Genomic DNA, 13,372 nt, shown 5'->3' with positions numbered 1-13,372 from the left:
GGAAACTTACTTTACCCTGATTGCCTCAGTTTCCTCATCTGTAAAATGAGCTGGAGAAGGAATGACAAACCACTCCAGTATCTTTGCCAAGAAAACCCTAAATGGGACCACAAAGAGTTGGACATGAGAAATGACCAAACAACAAATCAAAAAAAGAAGTGCTCTATGAGTGGAAAGTCCCTTCAGTCTATTGAAAAAACAATGGTCTTGGGGCAGGACCTGAGTTCAAATCCAGCTTCAGACACTTAACACAAAAACTAGCCATGTGACCTTGGGCACATCACTTAACCCCAACTGCCCTCCAAAAAGAAAAAAGAAAAGAAAGAAAAAACAATGGTCTTAAAGTTACATGATTTTGGTTTAATCAGTGGTCTGTCACTACTATCAATCAAATGATCAGCAAATATTTATTAAGCTAGTCACCAGGGAAATAAGTTCAATTCAATTTAAATTTGTTTGTACAAAGACAAAAATGAACAATCCCTATATTCAAGGAATTCATATTCAATGGGGGACAAACAACATGTAATCCTATTAACTAAATAGAAATTATGTACAAAATAAAATTGCTAGGGAGTAGGGCTTCCAATGTAGAGGTATTAGAAAAAAAAATGTGGAGAAAATATCCCTTGACCTTAACAATGAAGGGAGAATAGGATCAGAAGAGCCCAGGAGGAAGAAGAGCACTTCAGGCATGACAGATATCTTTGCAACATTCATAAAGTAGGAAATGGAACATCTTTTATGGAAAACATCAAGTAAGTCAATTTGTTTTGAATGAAGACTAAAAAAAGGAAGAATAATATGAAATCAGACTAGAAGGATAAGTTGGCGAGATATACCAGAAAGGCTTTTAAGGGCCAAACGAAGAATTTAGTATTTTGTCCTACATGTAATAGGTAGTCACTGAAATGTCTTAAGAAGTAACATACATGGTCAGGAATATGAACTTGGCAGCTGTGTGGAATATGCATGAGGTTGAGGACAAAACAGAAGTATAGCGACTGATTGAAACTCCAGGCTAGAGGTGATGAGGGCTTGTAATATCATGGTGCTCATGAGAGCCAAAAAAAGAGAAGAGAAGTGAAATAAATTGGGGAAATAGAGTTAATAAGGCCTGGTAGCTAAGTGGATTTGAAAGCTGAAGGAGAATGAAGAGTCAAGACTAAATATGAGGTGGTAAATCTGGCACTTGGAAGGACATTGCTGCTTTCAATAGAAATTAGGGCTTTTAGGAATAGGGATTAATTTTAAGTGAAAAATAATGATCTTTCTTTTTTAAATGTTGTGTTTGAGATATACCTAGGAAGAAGTCCAGCAGGCACTGGAGCTCAGGGGAGAAATTAAGCCTGGATAAGTAGGGGAGTCATTTGAACAGAGTTGATAGTTAAATGGGATTTGACAGGGTCTGAAGAGATTGACAAATGAATATAAGAGATAAAAAAATAAGAGGAATCAGGACAGAATTCTAAGGTATATATACCTACATGTAGAAAGCAAGATAATGATTCAAAGAAGGAGTGGTTAGAGGGATAGGAGAGCCAAATATTAAAGAGTCCCTGTCCTCATATAACTTATATTTTGCTAAGGGGAGGATACATTCACTATCAATATACTCATCAATATTTATTAATCTAGGTGCAAACAAAATACAAACAGATTAGTAAAATCCTACCCTCTGAGGATTCTACTGGAAGGTAGACATAACAGGTACACAAGACCCTGATTAGAATGAATAATGAATTACAGGAAGTGGCTGCATTATTCTGACACTTTGTACTTCCATTGAGCAGAAACAAATTACAATATTTTCCATAATTATAACTTCTATAGTAAAATTTGAAAATGTGCAATGACTTTACAGGACTCATTACTCAGACTAATTGGGATCTAGTTATACCTAGCTAAGTGTAAAAGGAGATAATTTATGAAGGAAGAGAACACTAGCTGAGACTTCATAGTGAGCAGAGAACTTGATATGAATCTTGAAAGAAAATAAGGATTCTGAAAATAGAAATGAGAAGAGTGTATTAAAGGTATTTTGATGATATAAACAAGTGCATAGTGTAAGGAAATGGCTTGATAATTGTTGGGGAGTTAATAGTGCCCAGCTAGGTAGGAACACAGTGTACCTACCTGAAAAGTTGTCAAATAACACTCACTGAGTAGGTTAGATCCAAATTGGGAAGGCCTTGAATGCCAGACTGAAGATTTTATATTTAATAACAGAGGCAATGGTGAACTTCTTAAAAGTTAATGAGCAAGGGACTCCTATGGTTAAATCTGTGATTTTGGAACATTTTTTTGTCATTTTTATAGGAGGGGATTGGAAAAGGAAGAAACTGTGCAGGGCTACACATTAGAGAACTATTGTAATAGTCCAGTTAAGTGATGATTCATTCCAGAACTTGTGTTGGCTCTGTAAATAAAGGAAGAGAATGTTGTAAAGTCACTTCATTTCTCAGCCTCAATTTCCTCACCTGTAAAATAAAGAAGTTACAGTAGATGTTACTTGGTATCTACTGAACCAACTGTGGGATTCAGTGTCTTTATTTGTAAAATGAGTAGATTGTTCTAGATGGCACTTTCTGGATCTAAATTTTTTGATCCATAAAATTTTAGGCATCTGCAAACAAGCTAAGGTCAGAGATGTTGGAAAAAAGGAGAAAATGGTATGTCAGTTTTCCTGGCAGTCCTGAAATTACATAGATGGATTCCTATTCTGCTTCTATAAAAGTTTAGACCAGAGGTGGGGAACCTGGGGCTTCAAGGAGCACCCCTGTTTAGACCTATTCTCCATTCTTCCTGTTTAAGGGTAGGGAGTGAATGTGAAAAGGGGGAAAACATTCTTGAATCCTAATGCAAGAGGATAGGATGTAAAGAAGCGGTAAGAAAAGAAGAGAAATTGCGGTGGTGCTTTGAGGCACCTGTGAGCTGCGCAGAGGCCCGGCCAAGCACCTGCTTCCCTCCCTCCTGGGCAGTGGCCTACCTGGAGCAGGAGGCTCTGAACGCTCCCGGTCACTGCCTGGACCAGCCTGACCTCCCGTGGCCCAGGAGAGCACGCACACGCACATGCCCTGCTGGTCACCGGGGCTGCGGCTTCAAGGCAAACCTTCGAACCATCAGCATGTGCTCTGTCTGCTCCAAGTCTGTCCTCCCGCGCCAGCAGAATAGTAGGCGCATAACCGCGCCCCTCCCCCCTGGAGCCAGCAGCTCTAGCTGCCCTGGGGACCTTCCCTGCAGCACGTGGCAATAGCAGACGGCGCTCTCAGCCTCTAGGGAGCCCATCCCGCCTCACCCCCACCCCCATATGACATCTATGAGCACATCCCAGTTAGACCTTCATTACACCCAAGCAGACAGAAGCCATCACTGTGGCTCCCTCTTCAGGTCCGCTTCTCAAGACATCTCAGAGCTCCTCTGAGGAAGAGAAGTCGTCTGAGAAATCCAAACCGAAAAAGAACCACCACTTTTGTCAAAGAAAAGTGGGTCTGACAGGCTTGGACCAGCGCTGTGGAAGCGCGTTTTGCACCACTTACATTCACTCAGAAACTGACAGCTATCCCTTTTACATGTAACATGGCTGAGAGCGAAATGCCCATCACTGTGGCTGAGAAGATTCAGCATACCTGAGGTGAACGTGCCCTGTAAGAGGCCTTGACGCCTCAGACTGAAGCGCAGCCCCTCCCCCCAAAGAGCTTAGGGGAGGAAGGGGGGAGGGGCCGAAAGAGAGAGAGGGAGCAGGAGAGCAAGAGCGGGAGCACGAAAGGGGACGAGGGGAGAAAGAATGGGGACAGGGGAGCAGGGAGACAGAGGAGGGAGAGGTTTGGGACTTAAAATAAATGACTGGGAAAAGATCCTCTCCCTCCTGCTCAGGCTGGTTGGTAGGTTTGTTTGAATTGGAGGGTGGAGGGTGAAAGCTGAAAGTGAGTAGAGGAGAAAGACTTTAAAAAATTCAACCTTCACAAGAAATGAGGCAAATAATCGCTTTCCATGAAAACTCAATGACATTCTGGGCAAATCTTTTAAAAAAATAGTCATGGTGCCTTACCTATGCTTAGAATTCCACTATCGGAGCCTCGGTCCTCTGACTCTACTATTCTTACTCCCTCTAGGCCAGAGCCTCACAACTTGGCAGTGGGGCGGTGCCAAATTTAAAATAGACTGAACTTCTTCCGCCTGTAGGTAAAAATATACCTTAAGGATACTTGGTTGCCGCGAGTAACGTAACCAACAGGAGCGCATGCGCGGTGGCAACTCACCAGACAAGTTACTGAGACCTGCTCAGTAGGGACTAGTAGAAGACGGTTTAAATGGAACAACAACAAAGCACTTGTTACATCTTTACTTTCTTTACAGCCTCTATATTTTTTGCTGGTTGAAATCCTTTGGGGGATGGCAAGCAGCCTGCAGGCCATATGTTGTTTTGGGCTGCCTTAGGTAGAGGCAGCCTCCCCCACCAAAATAAAGTTGTTGAGGGGGGCTGAAAAGGGGGATATTTGATCAAACAGAATATTCTTTTTAACTTAGTTTTCTCATAAGAATTGAGAGAATTTTGCATAGTGGAGAGAGGCCTGCACTTTTGTCCCAAGAAGATTTGGTCCCAAATTCTACTTCTTTGTGACCTGTGTGACCCTGTCAGGTCATTTAAACTCTAAATGCCTTGGTCATCCTATTTAATAAGTCTGAGACTTTTGATTTGAGATCTGCTGTGAAACAAGCAGTTCCCTATACTGAAGAAATTACATATCTTTTTTCATAGTTGTCATTAATTGATCTCATATCAACTAAGATCATATATTACATGTGTATATATATTATGTATATACATGTTATATGTGCATACATAAATCTGTATAGATTTTGTCATTTCATTTTAACTATTTATAATATGTAAAATAATGGAAGAAGGCCAGACACCAGAGAAATTCAAGAGAAAATATATTGGGAAGTATTTTTCCCCCAAGGGAAAATAATTTACTCTAAATTCTTCATTTTATAGATGAGGATTTTATAGAACACTATTGAAAAACACTTGTTTCCTGAATTTTGATTTTTTTTAATGTATTGACAAGGTAGGATGAGTGCTTTTCATCTTTTTTTTTCCTATGCCATTTGAAATAAGGTATTTACATGCTTAAGGTAAGTTCTTAGTCATAATGAATATTTGTACTATAAATAAAAATCAAGGTAAAATCAATTATCACAAATAATAATCACATTGAATAGTTAATAGAAAACTTAACCTTGGAATCAAGACTTAGGTACAATTCCTACCTCAGACACAGGCTACCATGTGTCCTTGGGCATTTTGCTTCTTAGTAAGCTAGCAAATTCTTCAAGACTCAACATTTCAGGGAAGCTATCAACCTGCCTAGGTAGGGGAATTTATCTCACTGGGAGTTCCATACAACAATGATATCAATGGTTTGGTTCAAAAAATAAGTATGGTACATCATTTCAAAATTATTTCATGATTAATAAATAATAGCAACAAGCACAATATTAAGCAGCTATTAAAAGTGTTTATCATTGTTAATAATTGTGGTGATAATTCACATGAATAATAATTAAGCACTGCATATCTAAAATGATTAGAATTATAAATACATGTTTTAATATTTCAAGCATCTATCTGTTTTTATCAGTGGTAGTATTCTCCTGTAATAAATTGCAATGCCCTCCCCCCCCCCTTAGTCTTTCTGAGTTGCTAATGTTGTAAGAATCATAGCCCTGTGACCAAAATGAACCTTCTTCAGACTTGGTCCGGTCCTCAGATAAAACAAAATACAGTATCTGATGAGGTCTTTACAGCTTTTATAGGGCCTGCTAAAATCTGTAGTCCATTGTCAGAGCATTCTCCTATTAAAAAGAGACATCAAAGAATGGTTTTAATAAAACAATGATAGTAATTAATAATAATAGAAGAAATATAATCATGCTAATGGCAAAAATTTTACTAAGTGGGAGATTCTGTTCTCTGTTCTCTGACTACAAATATAGAGAAAAGACTAAGCATATTAAAAAAAGGCAATCTGAGCAAGCAAGGCCAGGGTGACTTTTTTGGGACGGGAATCCTGTGATACTCAAGTTAGCAACCACTATAGACTAATATTTGGTAGCCCTTGTTCAGTTGCTAATTAGAGATAAGAAAAACAACCATCCTTAATTTTCTCATTTGCCCTGTTCTCAGTGGAACTTTTAATAGTATATTTCCATAGCATTAAGAGAAATGGATACAATAATAGTAAAGTAGGGCTAAATTTTAGGAACTTTCCCTCTACAAAGTATTATGGATTGGTGGGCTCCCTGACTCCTTTATGAGATCTTTCCTGAGTCTTCTTTCTTTGGACAGGTGGAAAACTTAGGTGATCCCTGGCTCAAAGATGGAAATTCCCAGAACATGTCTTATTTTGAAGCCATTTACCTAATCTCTGCAACATCATCAACCGTTGGATTTGGAGACATTGTAGCTAAGACAACCATAGGACGGATCTTCATCATATTCTTCATCGTTTTGAGTTTGGTGAAAAAAACCATTTTTAATCTCTTTTGAAATAGTTAGAGCCCCCCAAGTTGCAAAATAGTTGGGCTATTTTTTAAGATTGGTAGAAGACCAGGGAATGAAAAGGAATGGGAGAAAAGGGATGAAAAGAAATGTCATTTACCAATATTCAACTGGTCACTCAATAAGCATTGAAAGGAATATTGAGGGATTAATGTGTGCCTAGCCACTGTGTTGGTAATGCGAAGGATTCAGAGGAAACCCATAACATGTTATAACATGTAAAGAAAATGGGTTTTGGTGTCAGAGGATCTAGATTCAGGGGTGGGGAACCTGTGACCTTGAAGCCAAATTCAGTCAAAGGCCCCTTGACTGAATCCAAACTTCACAGCACAAATTCCCTTAATAAAAGGATTTGTTCTGTAAAACTTGGATTCAGCAAGACTGCACTTGAGGACCTAGAGGGCCATATGTGGCCTCGAGGCTGCAGGTTCCCTACCCCTGATCTAGATCATGAAGACATATTAAATAGGGCCTAGGCATAGATTCTGAATTAAATTAAAGCCTGGAAGTCATTTACTCTAATGTCCTCATTTTATAGATCAGGAAAATAAGGTCCAGTGAGTTTAAAGTGAATTACCAAAGGGTTATAGTAAATATCAGAGCCAAGATTTGAACCCAGGTTATAGAAAGATTGTACAATAGATTGAAACCTAGGAAAGGCCTCAAAGGACATCTAATCCAGCCTCCTTAGTTTTAAAATAAGGATGGTGAATTAATTGCCTAAGATCACACAGGTACTAAGCATCTGAATCAGGGACTAAATTTAGGTTTACTGATTCCAAATCCAAAAGTCTTTTAACCAAACCACACTTGCTAATAACCCCCTCATTTTACAGATGGGCAAAATGAGGACCAGAGAGAGGAAATGATTTTCCCACAGTGACACAGCCATGAAGTGGCAGATCTAGAATTTGAATTGAGGTCTCATACTCACAGAATTCCCAAGTTTGGAAAGGATTGCATAGACAAACGTGTCCAACTCATACCTGATAAATGGTCCCCTTTACAACTCACCCCAGTAAGTGGTAATTTAACCATTGCTTAAAGATTTCAAGGAGGAGAACAATTTGGAACCATTCCCAAAGGGCTATATAAAACTGTGCCAACTAGCCATGTGACCTTGGGCAATTCACTTAACCCCAATTGCCCTACCTTCCCCCATCCAAAAAGCAAAAAGAAAAATCTAAAAAAAAAAACTATGCCTAAACTTTGGCCCAACATTATTGCTACTAGATATGTACTCCATATAGACAGCTGGGGGTGCCAAAGTGCACAGAGCCCTGGGCTTAGAGTCAGGAAGACCAATTTCAAACGTGGCTTCAGATACTAGCTGTATGACCCTGGGCAAATCACTTAACCCTGTTGGTCTCAGTGTCCTCATCTGTAAAATGAGCTGGACAAAGAAATAGCAAAACACTCCAGTATCTTTGCCAAGAAAACCCCAACTGGGGTCACAAAGAGTCAGATATGACTGAATAACTGAACAGCAACGTGTACTCTAATGGTGTCATTCTATAGAAATAATGAAGTGTAGAAGAAGTTCGGGTTTAGGAGAAAAGATAGTGAGTTTAGTCTTGTTCATGCACAGTTTAAAATGCCTATGGGAAATCCAGTAATATCCAGTAGACAGAATGTAATATATAACTAGAGGTCAGGAGAGATGCTAAAGCTAGATTTATGCTTCTGAGAGTCATCTATATAGTGATGACAAATCTCTGGGAACTGTTGAGGTCACCAAATGAGAAAGAAAAGCAAAACTCTGTAACAGAAATGCATAAGCAAGCAAAACTAATTCCCACATTGCCAGGGTCTGGAATTTTATATCTTATTTTGAATCTTGAGTCCATCAGGAGAGGATGGTGTTTCATCATCAGTCCTCCGGAATTATGACTAGTTCTTGCATTGTTCTCAAATCTTTCAGAATATTTTTCTTTATATTTTTGTTGTTATTATATACTACTGTATAAAATATTATCATGGTTCTACTAATAAAAGTCTCCCCAAATTTCTGAGAGTTCTTCCATTTAGTAATTTCTTACAGCATAGGAAAATTTCATTATATTCACATATAATAGTTTATTTAGCTATTTCTCCAAAGTAGATACCATTTTAGTTTCCAATTCTTTTCCATGACAAAAATGAACTGCTAAAAACAATTACGGATCTTTTTCTCTCTTTTTTATCTCTTTGGGATATTGGTCTTATATTAGCATAGCTAGATCAATTCGTAGCTCAACCAGCAGTGCATCAATGTACCTGTTTTCCTGCAGTACTACCAAAAGTTTATGGGTATGAAGTGACTCTTCAGAGCTGGTTTAATTTTTATTTCTCTTTTAGTGCTTTGGAGCATTCTTTCTTATGATTGTTGACAGTTTGGATTTCTTCCTTTAAAAAAAACTAGATTGTTTCCATATTCTTTAAACAGTTATCTCTTGGGAGGCTAGGTTTAATTGATATAAATTTAAAACACCTGTATATTTTGGAAAAGAGGAATTTATCAAAGAAACTTCTTAGAAAGATTTGTTTTTCCCCCACAGTAATGTTTCCTTTCAAATTTTAGCTACATTGGTTTCGTGCAAAAACTTCAATTTTATGTGCTTCTCTTTATCTTCTGGTTTGGTCATGAACTTTTTCCACATCTATAGAAATGAAAGGCAATTGATCCTTGATCCTTTAATTTATTTATGGTGTGACCCTTTATGTCCAGGTCGCCTATCCATTTGGAGCTTAACTTGAAATATGGTATGAAATGCTGGTCTAGACCCAATTTCTTCCAGTCTTCCTTCCAGTTTTCCCAGCAATTTTTTTTTTCAAATAATGAATCCTTGGGCTAGCAGATAGGGTCATTGAGTTTACTAAACACTCCACTACCGTGTTTCCCCGATAATAAGACACTGTCTTATTATTTTTTTTTAGACAGAAAAACACCAGAGGGCTTATTTTCAGGGGAGGGCTTATTTTAATGAACATTGACAGCAATTTTAATAAACAGGTAAATATGAACAAAAACATGTACCTTTATTCAATAATGATCATGTCATCTTCTTCAACAACATCGTCATAAGTGTCCATACCCTGAATTCCATCCTGGATGTCTTGTGCCTCCATTTCCTTCAGAAGAAGTGGACCCAATCTGTCATGTCCAGCAATATAGCTCTCTTTAAATGAATATGTCTTGTCCAGGTAACCTGCTCATAGTGCCTTGGCGACACAGCTGTCAGTAATTTTATCCCATGACTTCTTCACCCAAGTCACGACTTCTTGCAGACAGGGCTTCACAAAGTTTCCACGCTGATTTCTTTCCATTCTATTTTCAATGTAGTCATTGACTTCCATGCGCAAATGGTCCTTAAATGGCTTGTTTATTGCAATATCAAGGGTCTGGAGATAGGCAGTCATTCCTGCAGGAATCATTACTTGATCTATTCTTCTCTCTGCAAGGAAGTTCTTCATTTCTTTAGCGTGGTGAGTGCTGGCTGAATCCCAGGCTATCAGACCTCTTTGGTTACCTTGCATAACAAGTGGCAGCATTAAATCAACCCACTTTCTTGTAATGGCTTGTGTACACCAGGCTTTTTTGGTTTCAAGAACGTAAATGCCAGATACATGTTCAATCTTATCTTTCTTGCCCTTACTGATGATTAGAGGTGTGGCTTTCTTTCCATCCAAACGAATTGCCAAAACACAGGTGACCCGTGCACTTTCATAGCCAGTGGTGGGAATGTAGATTGACGTTGCACCCCTGTGATGAATTGTTGTTTGAGATCCTTGTCCCATAAACACTGCAGTTTCATCCATAGCAATCATATTGCAGGTTTGGTACTTGGAAATGTCGATCCTATCAATAAAGGACTTGAATGCAAGTGCACATTTAATAGCTTCAGCATCTTCCAGCTTAAACAGTATTGTTGATCTTCTTAGGGACAGTTCATACCATTGAAGGAAACCGTCCAACCAGTGTTGTGATGCTTTGAATCCTTCTGAGACCATTTCAAATTCTGGTGCCATTGAAAGGACAAATGCTTGAATATCAGCCCTGCGCACAACCAAGGCCTTTGCTCTCCTGTCAGCAATCCATTCACCAATGAGGATCTCCAAGTCAGGATATGAGGGCTGCCGACCTGATCCAGACCTGCGCTTTTTCCCTTTTCCCTCATCCACCTGTTGATTGAGGTTATTATAATCTGCTCTCCATTTTCTGACCATTTGAAGATCCAAAAGTTTTTCTTTACAGAAAACTGCAAGATTCTTGCCATGTGACTCCTCTACAATTGCTTTCTTATACTCAACAGTATAGCTCTTCCTTTTTGTACTCATGTATGGGGGTCAAAACAGACAGAATAATAAAATTATGACCATCAGTCCTTCTTTTCACTCCATCATGCCCCCTGAGTTCTTCTTTTTTCCTCCATCATGCCCTTTTTATCCTTCATCATGCCCCCTCACTCCCGCTTACATACCGGGTTTTTATGTTGTCCTGCCTCAGCTCTCCTTCGTGGCACTGCTCTCAATGGCACCAGCAAGCAAATCACTGGGGAAGAACAGGATGACACGCTTACTGCTGCAGCTCTGATTGGATGCAGCTCAGAGCGCGGCATGCGTTTCACCCGGGGGGGGGGTGCATACAGAGGGTACCATAATGTAGCGTGTAGCACAGGGGATCACCTTCACTACAGTAGCAATCTCAATAGGGCTTATTTTCGGGGGAGGGCTTATTTTAGAGGAATCTTACACAGTAAGGGGAGGGCTTATTTTCGGGATAGGTCTTATTATTGGGGAAACACGGTACTATTTTCCTTTGTTTTTGTATGTTGGTACCTAATTTGTTCCATTGATTGATTAACCTTTTTTTGACAGTTTAACCAGTGCTTTCATTATTACTGCTTTATAGAACAGAAACCACCTTCTTTCCAACTTTATTATTTATTATTGGTCTTGAGAGTCTTGACCTTTTGTTCTTCCAGATTAATTTCCTTATTAATTTTTCTAGCCCCATATGGTAATCCTGTCATAATTTGATTTGTATGGGATTGAATGAGCAAAGTAAGTAGTACTGTATTATCATTTGTTTTCTATTAGTATGATCTACCCCTGAATAATTAATATTTATCTAATTATCTAGATCTATCTTTATGTTTGTGGAGTTTTCTATAGTTGCATTAATAGTTGCTGAGGGTAGCATGGTAAATAGACAATGAAGTACTTTATAGATTCCAAAGCTATTTTGAATGGAATTTTCTTTCTATTTCTTCCTTCTGGGTTAACGTCTTGGTTTAGAGGGGATTAAAAATCTTTTGTTCTGGGGCGGCCAGGTAGCATAGCGAGTATATATATATATAAGAGTACCGGCTCCAGTGTTGAGAAGACCTGGAGGTCGAATCCCGGGCTCAGACACTTAGCACCCACCCAGAAACACCTGGCCGTGTAACCTTGAGCAAGTTACTTAACCCCAATTGCTTAGGGGCGGCCAGGTGACTCAGCAAGTAAGAGCACCGGCTCCAGTGTCGGGATGACCTGGATCAAATCTGGGCTCAGATACTCAGCACCACACCCAGAAATAACTGGCCGTGTAACCTTGAGCAAGTTACTTAACCCTGATTGCTTTAAAAAAAAAAAATCTTTGGTTGTTTGTTTGTTTAGGTTGGTTGGTTGCTTATTGTTCGGTGTTCTCTAAGAGGACCAAAATGACATCACTATGCTAGAGTCAAGTTTCAGTGTGTCCAACTGTGACTGACTGATCAGACCAATACAAGCTCAGAATGTTCTACCATAGGTTGGACACAAAGAGTCTATGTGAACATTTGGGGTGGATTCTCTAAATTTGCACATTTTGCATTTCTTTTGAGCTATTTCATAACTCATAGAGGACAGAACCTTCTCTGATGTGGGCACACCATGCTGAGTGGTCCTGTGCCAGTGTCTCCCATGTCATAATAGTCAAATCCAAAGTTCTTAAGGGAGACCTTGAGAGTGTCCTTGTATTGCTTCTTCTGAACACTTTGTGAATGCTTGCTCTGTCTCCAGCATCAGTTTCTGGATGGGGAGCTTGTGTTTGGGTCAGACTCTGGTCTTGTACTCTTGGAAGGTGTGAGAAGGCCCTGCTTGGTGGCCAATTATAGTCTCCACCTTCTTCAAGAGTTTTCTGGCTTTGTCTCCTGATGTGGCTCAAGCCCAGGCTTCCTAAGTGCTGTTATGACTTTGTCTTCTCTTGTGTGTGGAGCCATTACTCTGTGCTCATTTCCTGTTGTGAGCATCAGGTGCCTTCCTAATTAATGTTTCTACCTATTCTTGCTTAGCAGCTCTCATGGCTTCCCAAGTATTCTAGCAATCTTTATGTTCAGTCCTGGATCAGATTCCACCTGAAATGACCTAAACTTAAAAGAACCAAGGTCTCCAACTGAATCCTAGGTCATCTCAAGTTGTCCTGATTGATATGTAGCCACTGGATTAATCTAGAGGAGAAAGTGAGGCTGGTTACCTTGCACAGTCCTCCATCACTCAAATCAAAGTCAATTACAAGTCATGTCATCATCTCCCTGATGTCGTGGTCCGCTTCAAGAATGAAGGAGAACCACACACAACACAGATTCAGTCCTGGCATTTCTGGTTGTTTCTCTATTTTTTTTTTAACATTGTTCCTTCTGACACATTTTTAGTTCTTAACAGGCATTTGTAAGAATTGAAGGCTTTTCTACATTACAATTCTCTCCTATCTTCAAATAATCTCTTTATTTCTTTTAATTAAGGTCTACTGTTCTAGAACCATGTTCCAGTAATAGGTCTCATACAACTGCCCAATAGTTT

At 39.3% G+C, this 13,372-nt stretch overlaps 1 protein-coding gene across 1 annotated transcript in view; it reads left to right on the top strand.

Annotated features, from left to right (window-relative positions):
* The window catches only part of KCNU1 (potassium calcium-activated channel subfamily U member 1), a 305,967-nt gene that overhangs the window by 69,385 nt on the left and 223,210 nt on the right, over positions 1 to 13,372 (top strand). Inside the window, 1 exon segment of the mRNA XM_069075353.1 lies at positions 6,356 to 6,526. Coding sequence (XP_068931454.1) covers positions 6,356 to 6,526 — 171 coding nt within the window.

The sequence above is a fragment of the Petaurus breviceps genome, unplaced genomic scaffold, assembly GCF_028583685.1.
Source record: "Petaurus breviceps papuanus isolate PSGF00001 unplaced genomic scaffold, PetGlider_PUasm1.0 90919, whole genome shotgun sequence".
NCBI classification, from domain to species: Eukaryota; Metazoa; Chordata; class Mammalia; order Diprotodontia; family Petauridae; genus Petaurus; species Petaurus breviceps.
Note: the sequence above shows the minus strand (reverse complement) of the source record. Positions and strands in the feature narration are given on the sequence as shown.